Source organism: Scyliorhinus canicula, chromosome 17 (assembly GCF_902713615.1).
Source record: "Scyliorhinus canicula chromosome 17, sScyCan1.1, whole genome shotgun sequence".
NCBI lineage: Eukaryota > Metazoa > Chordata > Chondrichthyes > Carcharhiniformes > Scyliorhinidae > Scyliorhinus > Scyliorhinus canicula.
Window position 1 is genome coordinate 43,300,540 of NC_052162.1, and position 27,236 is coordinate 43,327,775.

General features: G+C 46.5%; 1 protein-coding gene across 6 annotated transcripts in view; it reads left to right on the forward strand.

Moving 5' to 3' along the window:
• The window catches only part of LOC119951904 (synaptotagmin-like protein 2), a 133,768-nt gene that overhangs the window by 78,274 nt on the left and 28,258 nt on the right, over positions 1 to 27,236 (forward strand). For 3 of the 6 annotated variants that reach the window (XM_038775287.1, XM_038775290.1, XM_038775288.1), the window contains 5 exons: positions 633 to 878; positions 4,815 to 5,060; positions 5,796 to 7,445; positions 8,474 to 8,569; positions 26,224 to 26,271. In XM_038775287.1, the coding sequence (XP_038631215.1) occupies positions 633 to 878; positions 4,815 to 5,060; positions 5,796 to 7,445; positions 8,474 to 8,569; positions 26,224 to 26,271 (2,286 nt within the window). The remainder of the gene's footprint in view (positions 1 to 632; positions 879 to 4,814; positions 5,061 to 5,795; positions 7,446 to 8,473; positions 8,570 to 26,223; positions 26,272 to 27,236) is intronic. The other 3 variants (XM_038775289.1, XM_038775291.1, XM_038775292.1) reach the window with 2 other exon arrangements.

The following is a 27,236-nucleotide window of genomic DNA, read 5'->3' on the forward strand; positions in this document are numbered from 1 at the left end:
GGCGGGGGGGGGCTGTTGGGTTACTTACTGGTATAGGGTGGATACGTTGACTTGAGTAGGGTGATCATTGCTCGGCACAACATTGAGGGCTGAAGGGCCTGTTCTGTGCTGTACTGTTCTATGTTCTATATGAGGCGCCCAGAATCATAACCGGGTGAAGTAATTATTTTACTTAATATACTATGCGGCCCTTTAAAATTGTGAATTTCTGAATGTGGCCCTTGCACGGAAAAGTTTGTCCACCCCTGTGCTAGTTGCACCCAGTAACTTCTTTCCCTTGCAATTTCTTATCCTCACCCAAACTGATTTATCATCTGAATAATCCAAACTAAAATCATTTCTTATTACCTACTGATGTTATCCTTTAATACTAGGCTAGCCCCACCATCCCACCCACCCCACTCCTTTTCCCTTCTTCCAATCCGTCTGAAATGTCAAATGCCCTTGAATATTCAGTTTCCAGCCCTGGTCACTTTGCAACCACTCAATGAGCATATGAAGCTAAATTCTGATCTGTCTTTGTTTATATTGAAAACCAAATGTGATCCTGATACCTGTCTGATTTTGCATTGGTGGGGCCATATTGTGAAACAGTTACTAATTGGATTGATTTGATATGGCCGCTGTCACAGGTCAGATTCCTGTAGTTTCCAGTGTTGAATCTCCGACTTGTGAACAAACTCCAGACCTGATGAAACAAGGCAGTGTTGCAGGTAGCCACTGCGATAGGACACAAGCCTACCAGGCTGCTGAGCTTGGGGGCCAAAGAATTGCATCAACTGATGACAACACTCTGATAACAAGAGCACAGAGTAATTTAGACGTTACAGAGGAAACATGCAAGGCTCTAGAAGAGCTTGAACACAGGCATTTGAATGGTAAGTGTGTGTGCTTGAAATGAGCCCAATATGTAAAGATTCAAGTCATGTTAATTTTTTTTTAACCTGACTTTACCTCTCTCAAAATTTTCCAACAGTCTATCTAAATAATACTTCGAGGGTCTTTCACATCAGTGACATCATGGTTCGAAACAAAGGTCCTTTAAAGTGATCTAATTCGCGATGCACTTACTGAGGCTGACCACATGATGGGCATGGCTTAACTTTTGTACAGAAGATTACAACTGATCTGTTGTGCTGAACCAGCCTGTCATTTCAGCTGAATATGTGTTAATCCAATTTTCTTCCAGTTCTTTCAACCCCACTGCTGACCATCTCCTTATGGCCCCTCATTGTTGGGGTTCAGCAGTTCTTTACGTAAGGCAATTTGTCAATTACAACTTCACTATTAATCTAGTTCCTTCACTCTGATTATTAACTTACTGGTCAGCTTTCAATTTAACAATTTAAAAATCATTAGAGTATCCAGTTCTTTTTTTCCAATTAAGGGGCAAATTTAGCGTGGCTAATCCACCTAGTCTGCATATATTTGGTCTGTGACGGGGGAGGGAGGGGGGTGGGGAGAGAGACCCACACAAAGACGGGCAAACGGGGGGGGGGGGGAAGACTCACACAAACACGGGGCAAACTCCAAACGGACAGTGACCCGGGGCTGGGATCGAACCTGTGTCATCAGCACCATGAGGTAGCAGTGCTAACCACTGTGCCACCATGCGGCCCAAGCATTCAGTTTCATAATTATGTATACTTTTAAAACAATTGAAATGGAAATAGACAAATTATGCTGTTTGCTGAACTTCCCAATGTGAGCCAGAAAATACAGCTGATGTGGGAAGTGAAATTCCTCTTTATCCACTCAAACATCAGACCCAAGAGTACTAAAGGTGATGTGATTCCTACTGCTGGTTTGTCTTGCCTTGCAAAGCACAATATTAACCAAAATCTAGAGATTGGTGTACCATAAATATCAAACTTATATTTCTTTAAACCCATTGAAAACCTTGAGTAATTTTCCCTCTATTTACAAACGTTACCTCTATTGTAATGAGGATGGGCAATCTTTATCGGCTTCCTTAATCACTACGAAACAGTTAAAGCTTTCCATTTGCCATGTCTACCTCACATCTCATTTCGGTGACTCAAAACAGAAAGGAAATTATAAATGACAAAACTCCGCAATGTGGTCTGTCAAACACTACTAATCCCAGGTTATGTTTATACACCTGCTGGCTGAACAGCAGGCGGCAAGACGGCACAGTAGCACTGTTGCTTCACAGCGCCAGGGACCCGGGTTTGATTCCTGCCTTGGGTCACTGCATGTGTGGAGTTGGCATGTTTTCCCACATGTCCTCCCACAAGTCCCGAAAGACGTGCTGCTAGGTGATTTGGACATTCTGAATTCTCCCACAGTGTACCCAAACAGATGCCAGAGTGCAGCGACCAGGGGACTTTCACAGTAACTTCTTTGCAGTGTTAATGTAAGCCTACTTGTGACATTAATAAAGAGTATTATTATTATGTACTGAGTCCTAGAAAGATGTTCATTATCTCGTTAATATAACGGAGTAAAGACAAACTGGTTTTATATTTAAACAACTGGTTTGAATCTATCGTTGTTTCACTACAACACATATACTGGACACAGGGCCATTTTTGTTGTGGAGTCGGGAAGGTTTCGCAGACCTTTAAAGTTAGTGAGCAGGACCCGGATGCAGATGTCCTGTCCCTATTTCTGGCGGATCCGGTTTTTACCAATAAGAAAAAGGGGGCAGGGTATGATTCACTTGGGAGGGAAACCAAACTCTGCAGAGCCATTTAAACTTAGTGCTGAGTTCAAACAGATGCCATTTGGCTTTTGCAAGGGCCTTACCCACAATGTGCGTAGTTCATGAAGTGAAGTAGACATAAATGCTCTTGAAAGGTGGATGACGTCTGTTGAAGTGTCATGACCCGAATTTGTTTAAATGCCCCACTCTTTAATATTATTTCACAGTGGCTGCTTTAGCCATTTTTTATTTTAAAAAACTTGTGCTGCGCTGCTTTGACATGCCAGTTGGTGTAGTTCAGAAAACAAAATGGCATCTGGTCATGCAGTTTCACTAGTTGACATATGCCTAATGGTCATTATTAATTTTCACTTTATTGACATATCCCTACTGGTTATTATTATTCCCATTCTGAGTGTTTGGAAGCAGGGGCTTATGAGTTCGCAGTTTGGTTGGCAGTTGAAAAATGCTATTAAAGCATTAGCTGTCTATAATGTGAAGTCAGAAAAGAAGCTTATTTGTTTTTATAAGAGATTAACTACTTGACATTTTAAAGCTTTGAATGGATTTCAGAATTGGAAGTGCATATGAGTGAAAGCTGTAATAGATTGTTAATATTAGATTGGATTTTTCAACTCCCTATGACTCCTGTGGTCTGTCCATGGTACATACCGGGTGAATAGCTATGGAGGTGACTTAGGGGCTATGAGAGGGCACGGGGTAGTGGGTTGAGGGCATGAGTCGGAACTGAATTGGATGGTGATTGAGGGGCTGGTGAGGTGGGTGGGGTGTGAGGGGGTGAGGGCATAACAGCTTGTAAAACAACTGGGGAAAGTCTCAGAAAACAGAAGCAAGCCTTCTAATCAACCCACCATAGCACTGCCCAACCCTGTGTCCATCTGTGTTCTGCTTCCAAGGTTGGTGAATTCAACTCTATCTCACCCCAAATCCCCCACAGCGGTGAATATTACACAAATCGGGGCACTTTTTAACCAAGGCGGGACTGGCAAAATCAGGAAATGTCTCAACTCGAGCGGAAACCTGGTCCAGAGTCTTTTCCATGCTTAGTGAAAGAACCTAAGCATGAGCTATGTTATTGACAGTATTAGCTATAAAAGCATGTGGCTGAAGGTGGTATGAATATCATGCACAATATAGCAGAGCTGTAATTGAACAGATGTTTAACATGCTTCTTGGACAAGCTTGCCCTTGTGATTGAATATCCTCTCCCTACATGACCCACTTGTTTTTCCCTCGGTCAATAGTCATGTAATAATGTTTTTATGCGTTAAATAAGATGTTTGAGAAATTTTGACTCTACTACTAGAGAAAATATACCTTGTGCGACAATTTACCACTGATTCCAAAATGAAAGCTTTCTTGCTGGTAGAGAACTTCTGTGCGTATCAAGCTAAAAGGAGAACATACAATAATAATCAGACAATAATAAGCACTCCCAGAATCATTAGATGAAACAATAATTATGGCTTGAATTTATATAGCACCCTTAAAAAGAAATCCCAAGGAGCTTCACATTTGAAAATGGGAATAAAGACAATTAAGGGCCAAAGGAGGAGGGTGACAAAAGGCTTGGTCGAGGAGAGCTTTGAGGAGGTGATGGAGAGGCCGCAGAGAGCTTTGGGGATCAGAATGGTAGCGAGGTGACTGGTACAAAGCTATCTGTGGTGGATGAGGCTGTGGAGGGAATGGGAATGGCTTCACCTTCTCCATTGTTCAGCTCGAGGAAGTTGATTAATTTGAGAAGTAGGAAAATATTGGCCTCTCTTCCTCTCCAAAGAAGTCACATATTGGTGGGATTTTGACTTTTTTCCCCCCACTCTTAAACCTCCTTCTGCCATTTTTTGTCAGTGCTCTGGTCAGTTTCATGCAGACGCTTGACCAACAGAGCACCGAGTTTCACCAAACAGTTCCGAGCAATTGGTAGAGGGGAAAGATTTGCCCCTCCATTTTGAACTGGATTCAATTCAGCTGTGCTACTTGTTCGTCATGTTAAATCGTACAATTTGTGTATATTTCAGTACTGAAAGTGAAATTGCAATGAATTTATTGTACATTCTGTGACCTGAGAAGGTTATGTCAGAAAATAGCTGCCTGTTAAGTGAGTGTCTCTCTTTTTTTTAAACTTCAGGGCAAGGGTTTGCCACAGTCTCTACTGTTGCACTGCCAATGAGCGAGAAGGCCCTGAATGTGCCAAAACCAAAGAGGAGCGTGGCCACTCACTATAAAGGGGCACCCAGTTACCAGATTCCAGAGGCCAGTGCCAAAGGGAAAATGGCTACCTCTAATGCTACCCGGATTCCAAAATGGAAGAGCTCATCCAGAGAAAGCGAAACACTATCAACTGACAAACCAGAAAGCCTTGCCACTGAGCCAGGTGACATAGGGTGCTTAAATTATTACTTCAGTAATCTTTTCCTTCTACCCTATCAAATAAAAGGAAGACATGAAAAGAGGCATTATTTTCTTTTGAGAAATATCTGATAAGCTTTTTCTTCTTTTATGAGTGTTAACATGATTTGCAACACAGTATTATATCAATTAAGATGTGCAACCAACCCGCCCCCTCCCCGTGTCTTGTGAAGATAGTCCATTACATTCAATTTGCTAAAAAAACAACAATTCGTTGCTACAGTGTCATTTGAGGCTTGTTTTGTATGTTTAAAGGAAGCTTCCAACTCAACACTGACCTGATCTATTTACACAACGGCCTAAATTTCCCAGTATCCCCACCGTGGGTTTCCCTACAGCCAGGTAGGCGAGCCATTGAAATCTCCGTTCACATTGGCAAGACTGGGAGATCCCGTTTACGTAAATTCTCGCCAACCTGCTTGTTTGAATTGTGTAGTTCGAATCCTTCATCAAGTCCAGCCCAAAGATCACCGAATGACCCTTAAAACTTGGTGTTGATTTTAGACTGGGACAAGGTTTCAGAGAGTACACGGGCTTGAATTTGCGTACCCTGATTAAGAGCCTAACACCGTTCAGAGCTGGACAAATGCTTCATTTTTATCATGGGAAATTTTACTGATTTAATATCTGTCCCATTCACTTTAGAACTTTAAACTAGAGCATTAGACATCATTAAGTGAATGTTGTTTTATAATCCCAGGTCCAGAAGGACTACCGTTAATCCCTGCTAATGAAGCTCACAAGGCACCTGAGAAATTGGACCTGTCCCCCACATCCCGAATTCCAAGACCGAAGATTGCTTCAGAAGCAGCGGCAGAAACTCCTAAAGCACCTGTTGAGGATCTGGAACCAGCAAGTAGACAGTTGGCAGGTAAGAATGGGACAGCTGAAATGACTAATCAAGCAAAGGCTGCCTTCCAACCTACTTCCAGAATCGCTAAATACCAGCCATCCTCTTCTGATGACGAGAGAGAGCAAAGTCATAAACCTGCATTCACCATACATTCTTTGGGTAATAAGCACCCTGAAGAGGAAATCCTGACTGATCCCGGCCATTTTAAAAACCTGAGGAAGTTTTGGGAAATAGGAATTGAATCCAGTAAAGCAAAAACTGAGCTCCCAAGTGATGTTTCCAAAATTCCATCTCGAAGGCTCCGATCACCAGAGTACAAAAGCTGTCCAACTGAAATAAATCATTCCACATTGGCTGAGTCCAGATCCAATATGGTAACCAGGGAAATTCACCCTGTAAATAGCTTTTTAAAATCTGAACATCAAGGGAATCAATCAGAATCGCAGTCCTCTGCGGAGGAAGAGATGGTTCCATTAACCAAGGTTAGCAAATTACCTCCTGTTCCAGCACCAAGACTCAAGCCACCTGACAAGATGGGAAAGAATGATGCAAGGATGACCACACGTGATAAACATGCGGAAATAAATCCTTCCATGGTTGATGAAGTACCTAAAGCAGTTGTCCAGCGAACCTCTAGCAATGATGATCAGGCCAAAGACTCCTTAGTACCAGAATCCTTTGAACACGGAAGTTCCACAACATTGACGCTCTCCAATAACTCGAGTTGGGATGAATGTCTGTCAAACATGAAAAACAGTCAAACTACTTCCGATTTCGTTATCGAGAAAACTATAAAAAAGGAGATTCTTCCACCAAAAGAGAATGAGAGAAAGGAGATGTACAACAAGATAAGGAAAATGGCAGCTGAATCAGCACCAGTAGAGGAGTTCACAATGAGAAAAGCTGAAGATGAAGCCTGCGATGAGAAGCCAATACTGCCCGACAACCACAAAGCGGAGATGAGGAATCCTGTGGACAGTTACACAATAAGACTCGACAGAGAATGCCAACTTGTTCCAAACCAAAGAAATGAGGAAATCACACTGAGTTCTTCCAAGTCCAATATTCCTCTGTTGGAACAGGAAGCAGTCCCAGTAAACAATGTCTGTACCAACATTTCTTTGAAGAGCCAGGGAGAAGCCTTGGTTGACAAATCACCCGAAGATGATGTGACTGATCCCAATACCATTCTGAAATACAATAAAAACACGGTACCAAGAGGTGCAAGTGAAGAATCAAAATCTTTATGCAGAAACGAGCATTCCGGAGATAGTGGTGTGACAGCATCATCTACCGATGAGCCCCATTATTCAGTCAATGTAAACCCTATCGTCAATGGCAAACGTTTAACTTTCACCGGTACACACGGTGATGAAGATGACCTCTCGGGCAATGCAGTAAACAATAATTCCAGAGTCCAGGAGGAGGAATCTTCAAACAGTGTCCATTCTATGGATGATTCTGAAAGTAACGATGATTTTCAAAGCATGGAGTCAGGTTTGACCTTTTTATATCTAGTAACTTACCTTTTCTTGCTGGCTGAATGCTTAAAATCCTGAAACCTTCCTATTCCACTTTGCTAGCGTAAACAGAATCATGCTCTCAATCTTCTTGCACCCCAAAGAAATTTGACATCACTTGGACGCATCATTCAGATGCTGCTTTAAATGGTGTATGTCGATTCTATATTGTACAATGATCCCGTTCAACTTTGAAAAACCATGACAAAGTGAAGGAAATTAAATATAAACTCATTAGGTACCTGGGAATTGAGAAGCTTCAGGTTGAGCACCAAATGTGAGTCTGGATCTCAAGGTAGGGGGCGAAGATTAGGAAGTCTGTTCTCCTTTAGAGAAGAGATTTCAAGGTGTCTTTACCTGAAGTTGAAGATTTTGAGAGGAATTGACAGTTGCCTAATTCAAATAGTTCATCAGGGACAAAGTATTAAAATATCAGGAGAAGTGAATTATAAAAAATTGAAAGGCAAGTCTGTAAAGGGAAGTTGAACTTTTATATCTAGAGACCAATAGTTGTGGAATGTTAATGTGGAACGTCATGTCATTGAAATACGCAATAACAAGTTCAAGAAACAACAGAAAGTGCAAAGGGGTGGCCAGTATTGATTTTTTTTTTAAAGTGAATAAATCACGTTAACCTAATGAAAAGAATCAAGCTCGTTGCACCAAATAGCTGTTTTTAAAAATTGAGTTCTCATGAAATTATTCTTCAGATTATGAAACAGACTGGACATTGATGTTCAAATGCTTAGAACAAAACGTACTTTGCAAGCAGATTTGTAGCAAAACAAAATACAGCCAGCTCTGGGAAACAAATGATTCGGGTCAGTTTTAACTTATTGCCTCTTTAATGCTCATACCAAGAGGATAACGCTTCAGGTTTTCTCCAGCTAAAGGAGCTTTCTTTGTTCAAAGATTTTAGTTTAATGCTTCAGCTGTTTGAACGTAATCTGCTGCCATGTAACAATATCCGTTTTATATGAAAACTTTCTTCTAATTTTAATTCAGGTCCTACTTATGGATTGTCTCCTGTAATGAGAGCTTTAGCCAGAGCTAAGAAGAGCAACGCTAAGAGTATGGATAACCTAAGCTCTACTATGGACAGTAAGTGTTGGCATTATATGTAAATTGAATCTTTCATATTTGGCATATTAAAATTTCAAATGAGTAACAAATATTTTAAAATGAGGAATTGCTGGCATATTCTTGCTACAGAAGCAAAACTATCTCCTATTTGGCAGTATTCCGATCCTCAGGATGTCTCAAAGCATTTCACCAATAAATTAATTTTGGCATGTCATTTATGGAGGCAATGAATTTGCATATTGCAAGATCTGACAAACCACAATGAGATGGAAGACCAGTTAATCTGTTTAGGAGACGTCTGATGAGAAATCTGTGTTGATTAGTGCCTTCAGGCAGTGGACATTAATTAGGGACTTGCCAATGCTCATGGACGTACCCTTCTTTCTAAGCAGTCCCTCAGAATTGAGAACAACTTGCTTTCACTCCGTTTTGATTGGTTCTAGATGCCTGATGAGTTCACTGTGTGATCTGACTCAGCCACTTGATGAGCAGGTGATACTTGAAGGGTCAAGTAAATGAGTTGTTTGGAGGTTTGTGCTCTACCTCCAACACCTTGACTTCACGTTGCTGACAAAATCTCTTCAACGTTATTTGGTGTCTTCCTGAATGAACCTTCTCCATTTTGGTTGGGCAGAAGCCAGGATGTTTGACCTGTTCAGCGATACTTTGAGGACATCCCTGATGCTTGATCAATGACTCCAGAAGCGAGATTGGGCGACAATTGAAGGCTTTATTAAACTAGATGTTTCCCCCAGCAGCGCAGGTACAGAATGCAGCTGCTGGGGAGACACGGGCTCTTATACTCCGCCTTACTGGGCGGAACCAGTAGGCAGGCTTCACCAATGATATAGCAGTCTCAGGTACCTCCCACACCAATGGTCTTACAGCATTATCCAGGGTACCGTAATACCTCTAATACCGACTACCACATTCACCCCCTGTTTAAAAAAAAAAAGAGTCCGGCGGGATGGTGGTCTCGCATTGTACAGTGGTAGAGGTTGAGGTTATGGTGGTACCCGGTATACATTAGCACAGTGTTTTGCCTCGTTACATGTCGCAACTACTCACAGTATTTATTTACAGTCAGAATGAACTGGTCCTGGTTGTCCTCTGCGATCGTCGTAGCTTCGGCGGTGATGCAGGTGCCGGCTCGGGCATCTGTTGCTCCGGGAGCATGGCTTCGGCTTCTTCGGCAGCTTCATCACCACGGGATGGGACCGGTGGGAGGACCGATCCACCTGGGAAGGGGGCGGCTGTGGGGTGCGCTGGTGGGAGGGAGGGGGTTGGTGGTGGTGGGGGTGTGGGTGGGGATCTAGCCGGCGCCAGGTCGCGAAGGGAGACCATATCCTGTCGGCCGTCAGGGTACGCCACGTAGGCGTATTGAGTGTTAGCGTGAAGGAGGTGGACCCTCTCGACCAATGGGTCTGACTTGTGCGCCCTCACGTGTTTGCGGAGCAGGATGGGTCCAGGAGCTGCCAGCCAGGTTGGGAGCGAGGTCCCAGAGGAGGACTTCCTAGGGAAGATGAGGAGCAGTTTGTGAGGTGTTTGGTTGGTCGTGGTACACAGCAGTGATTGGATGGAGTGGAGAGCATCAGGAAGGGCCTCCTGCCAGCGGGAGACTGGGAGATTTCTGGACCGTAGGGCCAGTAGGACGATCTTCCAGAACGTTCCATTCTCCCTCTCCTCCTGTCCATTTCCCCGGGGGTTGTAACTGGTCGTCCTGCTTGAGGCAATGCCCTTGCTGAGCAGGAATTGACGCAGTTCGTCGCTCATAAAGGAGGACCCCCTATCGCTGTGTATGTAGGCGGGGAAACCGAACAGTGTAAAGATACTGTGGAGGGCTTTTATGACGGTGGCTGCGGTCATGTCGGGGCAGGGGATGGCGAATGGGAACCGGGAGTACTTGTCAATCACGTTCAGGAAGTATGTGTTGTGGTCGGTGGAGGGGAGGGGCCCTTTGAAGTCCATACTGAGGCGTTCGAAGGGACGGGAAGCCTTTATCAGGTGTACTTTCTCTGGCCTGTAGAAGTGCGGCTTGCACTCCGCGCAGTTCCTGGTGGCGGTCCTGACCTCCTCGATGGAGTAGGGCAGGTTGCGGCTCTTGATGAAATGGAAGAATCGAGTGACCCACGGGTGGCAGAGGTCCTCGTGGCGGGCCCGGAGTTAGTCCACTTGTACGTTGGCACATGTGCCGCGGGACAGGGCATCAGGAGGCTCGTTTAGCTTCCCGGGACGATACAAGATCTCATAGTTGTAGGTGGAGAGCTCGATCCTCCACCATAAAATCTTATCGTTCTTTATCTTGCCCCACTGTGCATTATCGAACATGAAAGCAACCGACCGTTGGTCAGTGAGGAGAGTTCTGCACAGCTTCTTCTATGGCCTGGGCCTCCTTTTCAACTGAGGAATGGCGGATTTCAGAAGCGTGGAGGGTGCGTGAGAAGAAGGCCACGAGTCTGTCCGCTTGGTTGAGGGTGGCCGCCAGAGCTACATCGGACGCGTCGCTCTCTGCTTGGAAGGGAAGGATTCATCGATTGCGTGCATCGTGGCCTTTGCAATGCCCGCTTTGTGCGGCTGAATGTCTGGCGGGCCTCTGCCGACAGGGGAAAAACCGTGGACTGGATTAGTGGGCAGGCCTTGTCTGCATAGTTGGGGACCCAATGGGCATAATATTAAAAAAATCCCAGGCAGCGTTTCAGGTCCTTGGAACAGTGTGGGAGGGGAAACTCCATGCGTTCGGGATCTGGGCCTATAACTCCATCGTGCACCACGCAGCCGAGGACGGCTAGACGGTCGGTGCTGAACACGCATTTGTCCTTGTAGGTTAGATTAAGGATTTTTGCGGAATTTTCGGAGGTTGGTGTCCTGGTCCTGGTGGTCGTGGCCGCAGATAGTGACGTTATCGAGATACGGAAACGTGGCCCGCAAGCCGTACCGGTCAACCATTCAGTCCATCTCCCGTTGGAAGACCGAGACTCCATTTGTGACACCGTAGGGAACCCTTAGGAAGTGGTAGAGTCGCCCATCTGCTTCGAATGCAGTGTATTTGCTGTCAGTAGGGCGGATGGGGAGCTGATGGTAGGTAGATCCACCGTGGGAAAGACCTTGGGCGCGATTCTCTGCAACGGCCGACGCCGGAGTGAAACACGGAGGCCGCACCTCGCCCCCTATTCCCCCCCCCCCCCCCCCCCCCCCCGGGGGCTAGGAGCGGCATTGAGAGAAACTCAGCCGCCTAAGTGACGTCAGCCGCGCATGCGCAGGTTGGCCGGCTCCAACCCGCGCATGCGCGGTTGCCGCCTTCCCCTCCGCCGCCCCGCAAGACGTGGCGGCTTGATCTTGCGGGGCGGCGGAGGGGAATGAGTGCGTCTCTTAGAGACGCCGGCCCGACGATCGGTGGGCACCGATCGCGGGCCAGTCACCTCACGAGCACGCCTGTGGTGCTCGATGCTCTCTCCGTCCCCCACAGGCCCCACACTTACCTGTCGCGCGATGTTCACGCCGGCAGCGAACAGGTGTGGTTGCCGCCGGCGTGAACCCGTCGGGGTCGTCGGGCCATTCGGCCCATCCGGGCCGGAGAATCGCCGGTCGCCGGGAAAAACAGCAAGCGGCGATTCTCCGAGCGACGTGTCGCAAAACACGACACGCCATTTTGGGGGGGTGGGAGAATCGCGGGGGGTGCCAGAGCGGTCCTCCCGCGATTCTCCCACCTGGTGTGGGGAGCAGAGAATCGCGCCCCTTGTATTGTGCAATCTGATTGACCAAATCAGATATCCGGGGGAGAGGGTCTGCGTCAAGCTGTGTATACCTGTTTTTTTGGTTTTTTTTGTTTTTTTAAAAATTAAATTTAGAATACCCAATTATTTTTTCCAATTAAGGGGCAATTTAGAGTGGCCAATCTACCTATTCTGCACATCTTTGGGTTGTGGGGGTGAAACCCCCACGCAGACACGGGGAGAATGTGCAAACTCCACACAGACAGTGACCCAGGGTCGGGATTCGAACCTGGGTCCTCAGCGCCATAGGCAGCAATGCTAACCACTGTGCCACCGTGCTGCCCTATGTGTATACCTGTTGATGGTCTGACTATAATCGATGACCATCCTATGCTTCTCCCCGGTCTTTACAACCACTACTTGAGCTCTCCAGGGGCTGTTGCCAGCCTCGATAATACCTTACTTCAGTAACCGCTGGACTTCCAACCTAATGAAGGTCCGGTCCCGGGCATTGTACCGTCTGCTCCTGGTGGCGACGGGTTTGCAATCCGGGGTGAGGTTCGCAAAAAGGGAAGGTGGCTTGTCCTTGAGGGTTGCGAGGTTTCAGACAGTGAGCGGGGTATAGGGCTGCTGAATTTAGAAGTTAAACTTTGGAGGTTACATTGGAAATCTAAACCTAGGAGCGTGGCAGCGCAGAGGTGAGGGAGGACGTAAAGGCGGAAATTTTGTAATTCCCTTCCCTGGACCGTGAGGTTCACTACGCAGAACCCTTTGATCTCTACAGAGTGAGACCCGGAGGGAGATTCTTTGATCAACTGGGCGGATGGGAAGAGCAAAGCGCCTTACCATGTTGGGGTGTATGAAGCTCTCTGTGCTCCCGGAGTCGATCAGGCAGGATGGTTTATGCCCATTGATGAGTACGGTCGTCGTCGCAACCGCGAGCATTCGGGGCCGAGACTGGTCCAGTGTCACCGAGGAAAGTCGTGGCAAAAGCTGGAAGTTTTCTTCGGGCGATGTGTGGTCATCCGAATCGGGGTCCTGAGACTCCAGCCAAGATGGTGGCACCCACTGGTCACACATGGCTGGGGGTGTGCAAGACGGCAACGCCCATCCGTCGCACGTGGTCACAGGGGAGCAAGATCGCGGTGCCCGGGGCCCGCACGTGACTCTGGGAAAGGAAGATGGCGGCGCTCGGGGCCCACACGTGGCTCTGGGAAAGGAAGATGGCGGTGCCCGCTGGCCGCACTTGGCTCATGGAGAAGGTTGGGATGGCGGTCCCGGTTCACCCCCCGGAGACCATGGCGACTGCCCGGGCCTGGCATACCGCCACGAAATGGCCCTTTTTGCCGCACCCTTTGCAGGTAGAGGAGCGGGCCGGGCAGAGCCGCCGGGGGTGCTTGGCTTGCCCGCACAAATAGCAGCGGAGCCCCCCGAGGTTGCCTGGTAGTCGCACAGCACAAGCTTGCGGGGGGGGATGGGGAGATGCATCGGAGTCGGGGGGGGGGGTGGGTTCCACGCTGCCCAAGGGGCTGCCGCGTGGTCGGGGACGTACGCGCGGGCATTTTGGGAGGCCACATCCATGGAGCTAGCAAGGGCCCATACCTCCTTGCGGCCTAGTGTCTCTTTTTCTAGCAGCCGCTGGCGGATTTGGGAGGACAGCATACCTGCAACGAATGCATCCCGGATCAAAAGTTCTGTCTGGTCGCTGGCTGAAACCTGCGGGCAGTCACAGTTCCTACCTAACACCAGGAGCACACGGTAGAATTCCTCCAGTGATTCCCTGGGGATTTGTCGCCTCGTCGCCAGCAGATGTCGGGTGTAGACCTGGTTTACTGGGCGAATATAGTGTCCTTTCAACAGGGTCATCGTGGCCTCGAAACCGTCCGCATCCTCGATGAGGGTGTAGATCTCTGGGCTCACCCTCGAGTGGAGAACTTGCATCTTCTGGTCCTCTGTGGGTGTAGCTGTGGCCGCCCTGAGGTACCCGTTGAAGGTCGCCAGCCAGTGTTTGAAGGTTGCCGTTGAGTTTGCCACATGGGGGCTGAGTTGCAGACTCTCAGGCTTGATTCGGAGCTCCATTCTTTAAAACCTAGTCCAATAAATTGATGCTCGATCAATGACTCCAGAAGCAAGATTGGACGACAATTGAAGGCTTTATTGGACTAGAAGTTTCCCCCAGCAGCGCAGGTACAGAATGCAGCTGCTGGGGAGACACAGGCTCTTATACTCCGCCTTACTGGGCGGAACCAGCAGGCAGGCTTCACCAATGATATAGCAGTCTCAGGTACCTCCCACACCAATAGTCTTATAGCATTATCCAGGGTACCGTAATACCCCTAATACCGACTACCACAATCCCTAAAAGCGTTTTCACTGTCCACCTGAAAAGCCTCCTGCTACAAGCAAATTCTGAGCAGAACAGTTGCTTCAGGAGTCTGGTGTCCAGCAGGCAAGCGATATGCCCCGCCCAGCACAGCTGGTTTTGAGTATTCAGTGCCTCGATGCTGGTCATGACCACTTGGAAAAGGACTTGTTAAACATTAATTTACTGAATGTGGGTGTTGCTAGCTAGGCCACTCATTGCCCATCCCTAGATGCCCCTGAGAAGGTGCTGGGGGAGCTACCTTCTTGAACCACTGCATTCCATGAGATAGGCGACAGTGTTGTTAGAGAGGGCACTCCCAAATTGTGAGTGACTTGGAACCTCCAGGTGGTGGAGTTCCCAGGTAAATGCTGCTCTTGTCCTATTAGATGGTAGTGGCCTCGGGTTTGGAAGGAGCTGTCTAAGGAACCTTGGTGTTCTGCAGTGTATCTTGTAGATGGTACACACAGTTGCTACTGTTCATCAGTGGGTGGATGGAGTGAATGTTTGGGGAAGGGGTAACAATCAAGTAGGCTGCTTTGTCCTGGATGCTGTCGAGTTTCTATCGTGTTGTTGGAGCTGCACTCATCCAGGCAAGTGAGGAGTATTCCATCACACCCCTGACTTGTGCCTTGTAGAAGGTGGACAGACTTTGAGTTAGGAGGTGAGTTACTTGCCTTTGACCTGCTCTTGCAGCCGCAGTATTTATCTGGTGCTGCAGTTCAATTTTCGTTCAATGGTCACCCCCCTGGATGCTGATAGTTGGAGTTTCAGCGATGGTAATGGCATTGAATATCTAGGGGCAATGGTTAGATCCTCTTTTATTGTAGATGATAACCTGACACTTGCGTGGTGCGAATGTTACTTGCCACTTGTCTGTCCAAGCTTAGATATTGTCACGGTGTTTCTGCATTTGGAGATGGACAATTTCAATATGTGAGGAGTCGTGAATGGTGCTGAACATTATGCAGTCATCAGCAACTTCTGACCTTGGGTTGGAAGAAAGGTCATTGATGAAGCAGCTGAAGATGTTTGGGCCTAGGAATCTATCCTGAGGAACTTCTGCCATTATGTCCTGGAGCTGAGTTGATTGACCTCCAACCACCACAAACATTTTCCTTTGTACCAGGTATGACACCAATCAGCGGAGGGTTTTCCACCTGATTCCCATTGGCCCCAGTTTTCCTCGGGGTCTTTGATGCCATGTTTGTTCAAATGATGCCTTGATGTCAAGGGCAGTCAATCTCACATCACCTCTGGACTTCCGCTCTTTTGCCCAGCTTGAGCCAAGGCTGCAATGAGATTAGGAGTTGAGTGATCCTGGCAGAACCCAAACTAAGCACCAGTGAGCAGATTATTGCTGAGTAAGTGCCTCTTGATAACGCAATTGATGAGCCCCTCTTTCATCACTTTACTGATGATCGAGAGTAGACTGATAAGACGTTCCTGTTGTCCAACCCATTCTTGGCACCAAATTTGGAGGTTCTTGCAAAGGACAGCTTGTGTAACATCACCAGTGCTTCGAGATACCTGCTTTAGGTCTTCGAACTATATAGGAACACTGCCTCCCGGTAAAATATGATCTTAGCCTCAGGCTTGAGATCCTGGTCCTCAAATACTCCATTCTTCAGATGATTGAAGGCCCGTACAGTGAGGAATTCCGCTACGCATATATGGGAGCAAACTGAAGGAGGGATTCTATTTTTAGTTGGATGCGCATGGAATGTGTGGGTTTGTAAATATGAGCTTGTAAGTCAACCAAGATGAGGTTCCAGTATTCTGTCCTTCACCACCTACCTATCTGAGTTTTGACATCCATGACACTGGAAAACTTTGTTGCTTGTCTTTGAATAGTGCAATTGAATCTTTTACACCCTCTTAAACAGGTAAATGGGGAAAGATGACAGTACAACACTCGGTACCACACTGAATTATGCAGTATTTACAAGTTGGCTGTTGTGCTTTACAATGAGAAAATAGTGCTTTGACCTAAACTGTTGAGTTAATGTACTGCATGGTAGCATATCATATTGACAAATATACAACTTAATGGAAAGTTCCTGACTTAATGGTCAGGGTTGTGTGCTCAAGATTGTTGAGTGAGAAATGAATCTTATGGAGAACGGCGTTAGCAGTAAGCAGGTTTTTTCTGAGTCTAGACAAATGTAAAGCAAGATGTACTATCCTTCAACTATCCTTCAGCAAGATCAGGCTGCATCTCAAACATTTTTTTATCCCTTCATGTACTGGGGGAAGCATAGACTTGTGTTGAGGACTCTCAAAATAATCAAGGGATTAGATTCTGTGCACATGGATAGGCTTTTCAGCAAAAGGCAAGAGAGGATCAGCGAACATAAATACAAGTTACAAAAGTCTGGAACTAGATCCCATGCAATGTTGATCTCTGAAAACACAAATGTGCAGAAAGTGCTGATATGCTGCAAACGTTCACAGTGGAGCAGCATGAGTTCTTATAAGAGCTAAGCATCTAGAATTAGAAGGCTGGTGAGCCAATGGAGCTAGTGACACCAGCAACTGTTGAGGTGAAATTAAGTTAACTGTCAGAGAGGATTCCCCAGATATTTTCTAAGTTAAGTTTAGGTTCTACTCTGGCTCTTTAACTTTTTCTGGGGGTGTGGGTGGGTACGGTATGTATGTGGGTGGGTGAGTTCGAGTGTGTGTGGGGTGGGTATGTGCGGGTCTGTTTGGTAGAGAAACAGCATTGGGTGGATGGATAACGTTGCACATTCTGCAATGGAATAGGTCCAAACGGCCAGGAGCTTTTTTCATCCTTTTTGTAAGTGGTATTCGGAGAATCAGTCATCTGTTTGACTGTACATGTGGCTTAATATAACCGTGTGAATTTTTTAATGAAATTTTCCTTATTCTATTTCTTCTTTTCATGTACAGAAAGTAATTGATGTAGTGGTTTTACCATTAGTGAAGTCTCCTCATCTTTGAAAAATGCAAAGTGCGAGAAATAATCTTTCAACAGTGAACATACCCCTTTTTTAAAAATATTTTTATTTGGTTTGCATTTATTTATAACAACATTGCAAGCGACATCACACAAAAATAAAGAAAAATCTTCAAAATAGAAATACAAAAGAAAAATAAACAGGTATGCATACAAAGGTCCTAATCTTTGGGTGCAGATACCGCAACCATGCTGTATGAATTATATACATGTTGCCTCCTGGTATTAAAACATACCAGGGTGTGTGTTTGGTGCTACCCAGGCGTACCTTGGTGCTACCCAGGCGTACCTTGGTGCTGTTGTTGTTGCGATCGCATCCATCTGCTTCCTTGTCATTGGTCCCCTCTGGCTCCTCTGCTCTGCTTACCCTGTATTCTGGATGGTTTTCTCCCCCTCCCTTTCTTCCCCCCACCCTTCTCTTCTTCCATTATCCGTTTTAATCCTCCTTCCCCATCTCTCTTTCTCCATTCCCCTGTTCCCCCGCTTTATTGGTTGCTGGCCACAAACAGGTCTTTGAACAAGCTGGTGAATTGCCTCCATGCATTGCGGAAACCTTCCTCCAATCCTTGAATGGTGAATTTTATTTTTTCCAACTTAAGGAATTCTACTAAGTTGGACGGCCAGTCCGCGGCCTTGGATGGCACTGCTGATCTCTAGCCAAGCAGCAGTCTCTGGCGGGTGATCAGGGAGGCAAAAGCTAGGGCGTCTGCCCCTCTCCCTGTAAACAGTTCTGACTGTTCTGATATCCCGAAGATGGCCACTAGTGGGCATAGCTCCATCCTCACCCCCACAACATTGGACATGGCCTCGGAAAAGGTGCTCCAGTGCCCGACAAGTCTGGAACAGGAGCAGAACATGCGGGTGTGGTAGGCCGGGCCCCCCTGGCACCGTTCTCATTTGTCCTCCTGGGATGAATCCGTTCACGTGTGTTCTGGTCAAGTGTGCCCTGTGCACTACCTTTAGCTGTGTTAGATGCAGCCCTGCACATGAGGTGCAGTTCGCCTTGTGCGGTTCTTTGATTTAGAGTCGTCCTCCATCTCTATGCCTAGCTCTTCCTCCCACTTTTCCCGTGTCTCGTCCAGCGGTGACAGTACCTCCTCTGGCAGTTGCCCGTACATGTCAGTGCAGTTAGCGTTCCCTGGTTCTACCAAGATTGGATGTCTGTCCAGTAGGGAGTATCCTGGTAGCATGGGAAACGTAGTGGTCCCCTTGCAGAGGAAGTTCTTTATTTGCATATACCGGAGCTCGTCCCCTTTCAGGAGCTGGATCTTGTCCGTTAGTTTCCCTCCTCTGCCGTCTATGTATCGATCCCCTTCTGTCAGTACCCCCGTGTTCTGTCCCCACCTTTTAAAGTGGCAGTCTTTTGTCGCAGGGGTGAATCTATGGGCCTTGCAGATGGTGGGCATTACATGCAGATTGAAGTGGTGCCTGAGTTGATTCCATGTCCTCAGCGTGGCCACTGCCACTGAGCTTCTTGAGTACTTGGCTGGGAGAAATATGAGTGGGGCTGTGGCCAGTGCTCAGAGGGATGAGCCCCTGCAGGATTTCTCCTCCGCTCCTAACCATTCCACTCCTGGCTATTTGATCTACCTCTGTACTCTTTCTGTGTTAGCGGGCCAAAGAGTGTAGAGGTTCGCGAAGGCAACTCACCACCACCTTCTGAAGGGCAACGCGGGATGGGCAATAAATGCTGGCCTAACCAGTGACACCACATCCCATAAATATATATTTTTAAAGTGGTAGAATAGGAGTGTTGGAAGGGCCAGCCCCCCCCCTGTATTCTCCCCAACCACACACACACACACCACAAATAATTTGTTTACTTTGGTGAAGAAGACCTTGGTGATAAAGATCGGGAGTGATCGGAACAGGAAGAGGAACCTAGGCACCACATTCATTTTGATTGTCTGCACTCTCCGCCAGGGAGAGCGGGAGCGAGTCCCACCTCCGCAGGTCCCTCTTTACCTCCGCTATCAGATTTTATAGGTTTCACTTGTGGATCCGTGTCCAGTCATGGGCCATTTGGATCCCCAGGTATTGGAATTTGGTTTGGGCCAGCTTGAACGGCACCTTCCCTAACTCTGATTTCTCCCACACCCCTGCAGATTCACTGGGAAGGTTTTGGGCTGGATTCTCCGCCGGCGGGATTATTCATTTTGTCAGCGCCCGGGAGTTTCCCGACTGTGTGGGGCTGCCACGATGGGAAATCCCATTGACCGGCCGGCATAACGAAGAATTCCGCCGGCAGATCGGGGCAGAAAAGTGGCGCGGCGGGGCGGAGAATCCAGCCCCTTGCTCTTCCTCAGGTTGTTTGTAACCTGTGACGGCTTCGAACACACTGAGGAGTTCCATTATTCCTCTCATGCTGGCTAGAGGGTTTGGGACATAGAGGAGCAGGTCGTCCACATAGAGTGAGACTCTAAGCTCCCTGTCTCCCCTCTGGATGCATCCACACCCCTTCACTGATCTGAGGGTGATACCCAGCGGCTGAATTGCCAGGGCAAATAGAAGCAGGGTTAATGGGCATCCTTGCCTCTGTGCAGCCGGAAGTATTCAGAGCTGGTGGTGTTCATCCGTACGCTTGCCATGGGAACGCCGTACAGTAGCTTCACCCATGAGTTGAACCCTAGCCCAAATGCAAACCGTTCCAGTACCTCCTTGAGGTACCTCCGTTCGACTCTGTCGAAGGCCTTCTCTGCGTCTAGGGAAATGATCACATCTAGTGTTTCCTCCCTGGGTGGGGTCATAATCATGTTCAGCAAGCATCTGATGGTCACTGTTAGTCGTCAAGACAACTATCTGATCTTCTGGCATGCAACTGTCCAGTCACCTCGCCAGGGCATTTGTCAGGACTTTGGTTCACTGTTTATGAATGAGATGGGTCTGTATGACCTGCACTCCATCGGGCCTTTGTCCTTTTAGGGATCAGTGATCTGTGCCAGTGTGGGCAGCAGGGTCCCTCTCAAAAGCAAATCATTGAACATCTCCTGCAGGTGCGAGGCCAGTGTTCCCAAAAATATTTTTATACAAGTCCATGAGGAATCCATTCCCCAATTGCATGGAGTTATTTTAAATTTAAAGTACCCAATTTCTTTTTTCCAATTAAGGGGCAAATTAGCGTGGCAAATCCACCTACCCCACACATCTTTGGGTTGTGGGGGTGAGACCCACGTAGACACTCCATACAGACAGTGACCCAGGGCTGGGATCGAACCAGTGTCCTCAGTGCTATGAGGCAGCAGTGCTAACCACTGCACCACCCTGCTGCTCCCTACTGCATGGAGTTGATTCTTTCCATAACTTCCCTCAGTTCTAGTGGTGCATCCGAAGTCTGCCTCTATTCCTCCCCCACAGCTGGTACGTCCAGCCCGTTGCAAAACTGCCTCACCTTCAAGTTCCCCTCTGGGGGCTCGGAGATGTACAGCTCCCGGTAAAGGGTCGTAACGGCCTCATTGATCTCATCTGGCATTGTGACTAGCTTACCATTTCTGTCCTTCACCTGTGTTATCTCCCTCGTCGCTGCCTGCTTTCTCAGCTGGTGAGCCAGCAGGTGGCTGTCCTTGATGCCATGTTCATAAACGGTCCCCCATGTCAGACGGAGCCGGTGTACTGCTTTCCCAGCGGAGAGCAGGCCAAATTCCAATTGTAGCTTTTTCCTCTCTGTCCGTAGTTCCACTTCGAATATGGAGTCGAACAGCCGTAGCCTACCTGCCCTCTCCTTCCTGTCCTGAGTGCCCTGTCTGCAATTATCCCCCCCCCCACCCTTTTCACCGCTTTCAGTGACTCCCAAATTGTGGAGGGTGAGACCTCCCCTCGTTCTGTTTGCAGGATACATACCTGTCAATGGCTTGTGACATTCTTTCACAGAACACCTCGTCAGCAAGGATGGCTGTGTCCAGCCTGACATAAGTGAGGGCATAATCACTGTGGAAATTATTTTCTGTACTAATGGCAAAGAAAAAATAGAATCATAAAGATTCACATGGTTGTATTACTTTCTTTAAAGGTTGAATAACTAAGATTAATAATTATTGAGTTGAATGGATTTCTGCACAGATGGCAAAGCATAACTGTGGGGTTAAATTCCTCCTGCCAATTGAAAGTTAACAAAATAGACAGCTTAAGTACAAAGGGGGGATTTATTCAACAACTGTCTCTTTCAGTTTTGATGAAAAGTTATTGAAGTGAAACGTTAACTCTGTGGCCACAAAATTGTAGTCTTGTTGCTACAGGGCCATTTTCATACCCATGTAGCTTTTGCACCAACTCTGGTGCATCCTGTGCTTGCCGGTGTCTTGCCGCGGGTGTAAGGGAGGGCATGAGGAGCTTGTGCCAGTAAAGTGCAGTGCAGACAGGTCGTTAGTCAGCATGTAACACCTGTTTTGATGCCAGTGCTTCCACTTGCAACCCCGCCATTCCAGCCAACACCCTTGTCAAACACACACAGCTGAATATGTGGGCAGCAGGGAGGACCAGCCACTATCGCTTGCATGTTAGTTGCTGATTAATTTCTACTGGCTTTGTTTGAGTTTGTCAAAGCACTCGCGGTTTCCATCATTGCGTAAAGTTAACATGTTGACAGGGAGCGGTGCTGAACTCGGAGAAAGCCCAGTTTCTGACTTTAAAGGTACTAGACAAACCACTTGCTCCCAGTCATGAGTGCTATAGTTGTCCATACCTCTTGGGTTGCAGCATAAGAGGATTATTGAGCAGAGACAGCCCAGATGAGGGTCAACTTCTCACTGAGGGGAAAGAAAAAAGGGGAGAAGTGCACTCAGTAGGAAACCTTGAACACCTAGGGTCTTCCAGGTGCATTTCTCTTGCCTCAACCAAAATTGGAAATGTATGTGCTGTATGTGTGCTGATCTTTGACCTGGAAGCAGTGCCAGAAGGAAAATTGGTAAATTTGTTAAAATATCCACAGAATTTAAGGTTAAGTTCGAACTGAGGGGAAGCTCGGAGGGGTTCTACAAGTTATGGGCACTATTTATTATGCACTTTCAAGAACTGGATAACATCAAACATTAGTTGGGGCTGTGTATATTAAAGATGACTATGGGTAATCCCTGATTCCTTTTTGTCATTTGTATATGTTAATATGCAGGGTGATGTTTGGAGGTTGGTGGGGGGATGGGATCGTTGTTATTGTTATGGGGTTTGACATATTTGTTGTTGATTATTGTTTGTTGTTGGTGGGTGTAAATTCGGGAGAAAATGTGAAAAAGGAGAATAAAAATATTTTTTGAAAAAAAAAATCCACAGAATCTGTAACTTGTTTGAAGAATGTTTGAAAAGGATCTTTAGAGTTTGTTTCAGTTGTAAAACGATCAGTTGTAATTTTCTTGAATAATAAGAAATACTAGTCCATGTGACTCAGCGATCCTTGATCTGAAAGCAGTACCAACATAAAGGAAGCAAGCCTACGAAAGCTGTGTGCCCAAATAGCTGCAGACAAAGGAAAGGTGCAGCAGTGGGGAGGACAGAGTAAGCACATAAGCAAGGAGCTGTGTGTGTGAGTAATACAGTTAAGTAGGGGAGGCGGTGGCATAATGGGATTGTCACTGGACTAGTAGACCAAGACCCAGAGTAATGCAACTGGTAAACCCAGGTTCAAATACTGTCATTGCAGATGGTGAAATTTGAATTCAATAAAAAAAATCTGGAATTAAAAGTCTAATAATGAACATTAAACCATTGTCGATTGTCATAATAGCCCATTTGGTTCATTAATGTCCTTTCGGGAAGGAAATCTGCTGTCCTTACCTGGTCTGGCCTACATGCGACTCCCGATCCACAGCAATGTGATTGGCTCTTAACTGTCCCTTCGAGTGGAATTAGGGATGGGCAATAAATGCTGGCCCAGCTTGCGACGCCGATGCCCCATGAACAAAAGGCAGGAGTTATTTCAGGAGTTGTGAATTGGGTAATTTTACTGCTGCTGTTTGAGTTTTGCCAGAGTCAACCAAACCGTTTAACAGGGTTCATTAAAGGATTTGGATCAAGGGGAATCCATTCCATTTGGACTGTCATGTGGTTCTCCAGGAGGCTGTTCCTGGGGATCTCAGATACATGACGGCTGGCGTAGAACATGACTCGAGGGTTGAACCAATTTAATGGGGAAAATAAGAGATCCTACCAGAGGCTCAGAACTTTGGAACTACACATGGTGCCACATGTCTGTGGGGAGTGATGTGGATGCTTGTGAATGTGTTTCTTTGTTGTATTGATTATTTAAAGTGAAACTTGCTTTTTAACTGAAGGATCATCTGCTTGTGAATTCATGTTTAATTTTTGTTAGTTCTGATTCATGTTAAAGTATGAGTTGCAGAAAGTGTCATCTTTTTGTGTACTCTCTTCATTCTGGGGTCAACTGGTAAATTTAGCTATTTTGGTTTGCTGTTCCCCCACTGGGATCGTAACAGCATCATCTGTGCTTTGTGAAGCAGATACTCACCAGAATTACGCAACTCTTGCAGCCTCAGGGTTAGGTGAGAATTTGAAGTGGGCTGTGGCTATGAGTTTCTTCATGTCGAAGTAGGCAGCATCTGTAACATCTCTCTTTTGCTGTCAACTGGTGACTTGCACTTTTGCCAGAAGTGGAGAATTCATTGGGTGCTCTTTGGACAGAGAGAAGCAGACAATGTGCTTAGATAACAGGCTTCCCTCTGGTGAAAGGTGCCATCAATTTAACACACTTATGGCTTTATGGGAGCAACATCCATATCTGAGATGTATCCCATCTGCAAGGGGTTCCACTTGCTGAATGTCCAGCTGATGCACAACCACGCTCAGCACATCGCCTGAGAAACGCCTGCTAACCTGGCAGCAATCACGATGCCTTTATTCTGTGTCATTTTGCTATTCCCTCAGTATTTGAGCCACCACATCAAACCAGAGGGTGGCTGCTGGGCAACAATGCTATCTACTTTGCACCTGACTCATGACTGTGCAAACCAATGACCCATGGCTACACTGAGGACCATGCTGTGGAACAGGTTGATGGGCCTCGACTGCTCTGGAGGAAACCTCTCCTGCTTATTGGAGCGTATGTCCTGATACTTGATGGTTTACTATATCCTGCATAACCTGATCATAGTGAGTGGCATCACTCTTATCACCAGGGACATGACAAACGGCTCAGGAAGAGGAGGAAGGGTGGAGACAGCCAATACAGTCCCTTTAGAGCTAAACTGTTCATAATTGCTTCATCCAACAATAACCCCACTATAAACAATCTCACACATTATCATTTCTCTGTTACGAATGATCACGATGTTCTCTTTGTCAAAATACTGATATAAAACTCACATCAAAACAAGTATTCCAAACCAACTTTATTTAACAAACCAATCCAGTATTCCATACAAAATGCAAATACTCGCCCTTGTTCATTCCCTGAGCATTTTTCAGGTACCTTTGCCTGGTCTAATGCTCCTATATAATGCCACCCAGTGGTTGCAGCATGACTGGTGGAAGGCTGCTGACTCTTCTTGGGGAGCCTTGCTGGGGGACCTGGAGCAGCTCTGAGCTTTGAAGATCTGGTTTTGGACTGCATCACCTTGGAATGGGTGGCAGCAGCCTGGGTTGACTGCCTGAGGGGCAAGGGCATGAGTGAAGTGGTTGTGAAGGGAGGACAGATGCTGTCCTCTTGAGAAAGTGCAGCAGTTTGTGCTTCATAGAGTCTGCCAACTGGGGCGGAGTAATCTGTTGGAGGAAAGATTGCTCTCCACTTGTGATGACCTGAAGGTCTCTTTAAGCATTGATTTCCACAGCAAGGATTGACAGCAGTCTGAGCCTATATGCCAGCAAGCTGGGGTTGCATGACCTCGGTCTGGACTCCACTTTAATAGTGAGATTTTTGGAGATTTTGCTCAGCTGTAATGGAGACTGAGAAACAGCCATCTGATACTACATCATGGTGGGGGTCCACAGATACTCTAGCACATCTTTGGGTTACCTGCAGGGTAGAATGCCCGGAGATCAGAGTTTATGGGTCATGATCATGTTTCACTGCAGTCACTGGCCATGGTCCCAATTATGGTGAGTGATGGTGAGCATGTATAAGCACTGGGCTATACACCACAATCATTTAAATTAGCAGGCAGTGCAAAGTTTGCATACTTTCTACATCGCAACCAACAGGCACACATTAATCAGCATTACGATGAGGCTGGGTCATTAAGTATGTTCAAGGTTGACAAAGACAGATTTTCAATCAGTAAAGGAATCGAGGGTTCTGGGAATAAGGCAGGAAAGTGGCGTTGAGGATTATCATATCAGATCAGTCACGATCTCATTGAATGGCAGAACAGACTCAATGGACCAAATGGCCTATTCTGCTCCTATCTCTCATGGTGTCCCTTCCCTATTTTCCTGCCTTATCCAAGTTTTCCCTATTTCTCTAATAGGTCCTGCCTGACCTCTTGAGTACTCCCAGCATTTTATTGTTTTTATTTCAGATTTTTAGCACCTGCAGTATTCTGCTTTATTTTCCTAACTTGCTCACTCTGTGGTTCATATGTAGATGGGGGCAGGAATCATTTGGATCTATTGACACAGTTTGTGAATGTGTTCATCATTTTAATAACAGCCAGAATTCAGTTTTGTTTTCTGTTTACAGGAGAAACCATCACTACTTCAGTGATTGAGAATGAAATGAAAAGTGATGGTGAGGAATTAATCATTGAAATGTTACCTGTAGCAAAGTTTTGTTTTCAAATTTGTATCCAAACATTGACCAAATTAGGAAACCTGCATGATTCCTCAATCAAGAGGCGGATTTACAGAAAGTGGGGCCTCGTGCTCACCTTCATTTCTTGCCCCTGCTGCCCAACTTCACTCCCCTCCCCACCCACCTTCGCCCCACAGAATACAAAGGTGGAAGCTGCAAAAATCCACAAATTGATCATTGCTTTTTCACTTGTAAAAACACGCCTGTATGAGTAATTGCTGAAATCCAAGTTGACTCTTGTCAGAATAATGGTAAAGATGCTCAATATTGTGATGTGTGTCTTGAGGCGAGCAAACATAGAACTTGCTGATGAGCAACGAGATGGAAAAACCAGCCGATAACATCCCTGCAGCATCAGCCAGTGCATGACAGGATGAGCCAGTCCAATGCAGGAGTGAATACTCCAATCAGCAAGATGCATACGCTGCCATTCAGTATATTTCACCGAGTCCCATTCAGTTTCAAAAGTTAACTTCCTTATTTCCTCTCGCAAAAAACAAATACTTGATTGCCGTAAATTCACCTGAGTGGAGTGCCCAGTGAGTCCAAGTCCAATATCAGTAGCTCTGTCTGCAGGATTCCGTTCTTTGTCCGCGAGACTTTCTGAAGACCAGTCTTGAGAGCGGTGGTAGTTTGAACTATCAGCATGTGACCAGCTGCAGCCATTATATCAGACCAGCAATGGTCCATTTTGAAAAACAGAATTTAAACAAGAGAATAAAGACAGACAGATTTTTAAGATTTTCTTGCTTCATCCCTTGTTGCAATGGAAATTTAGAGAGTGTTTTTTCTACATACCCTTTACAAAATCATCAACTACGTCATCATAGGTAAAATCCTGTAAAGATTCACTTTCAATTGTCAGTATTGCTGAACTTGCCAAATGTTCCTGACTCATCGTA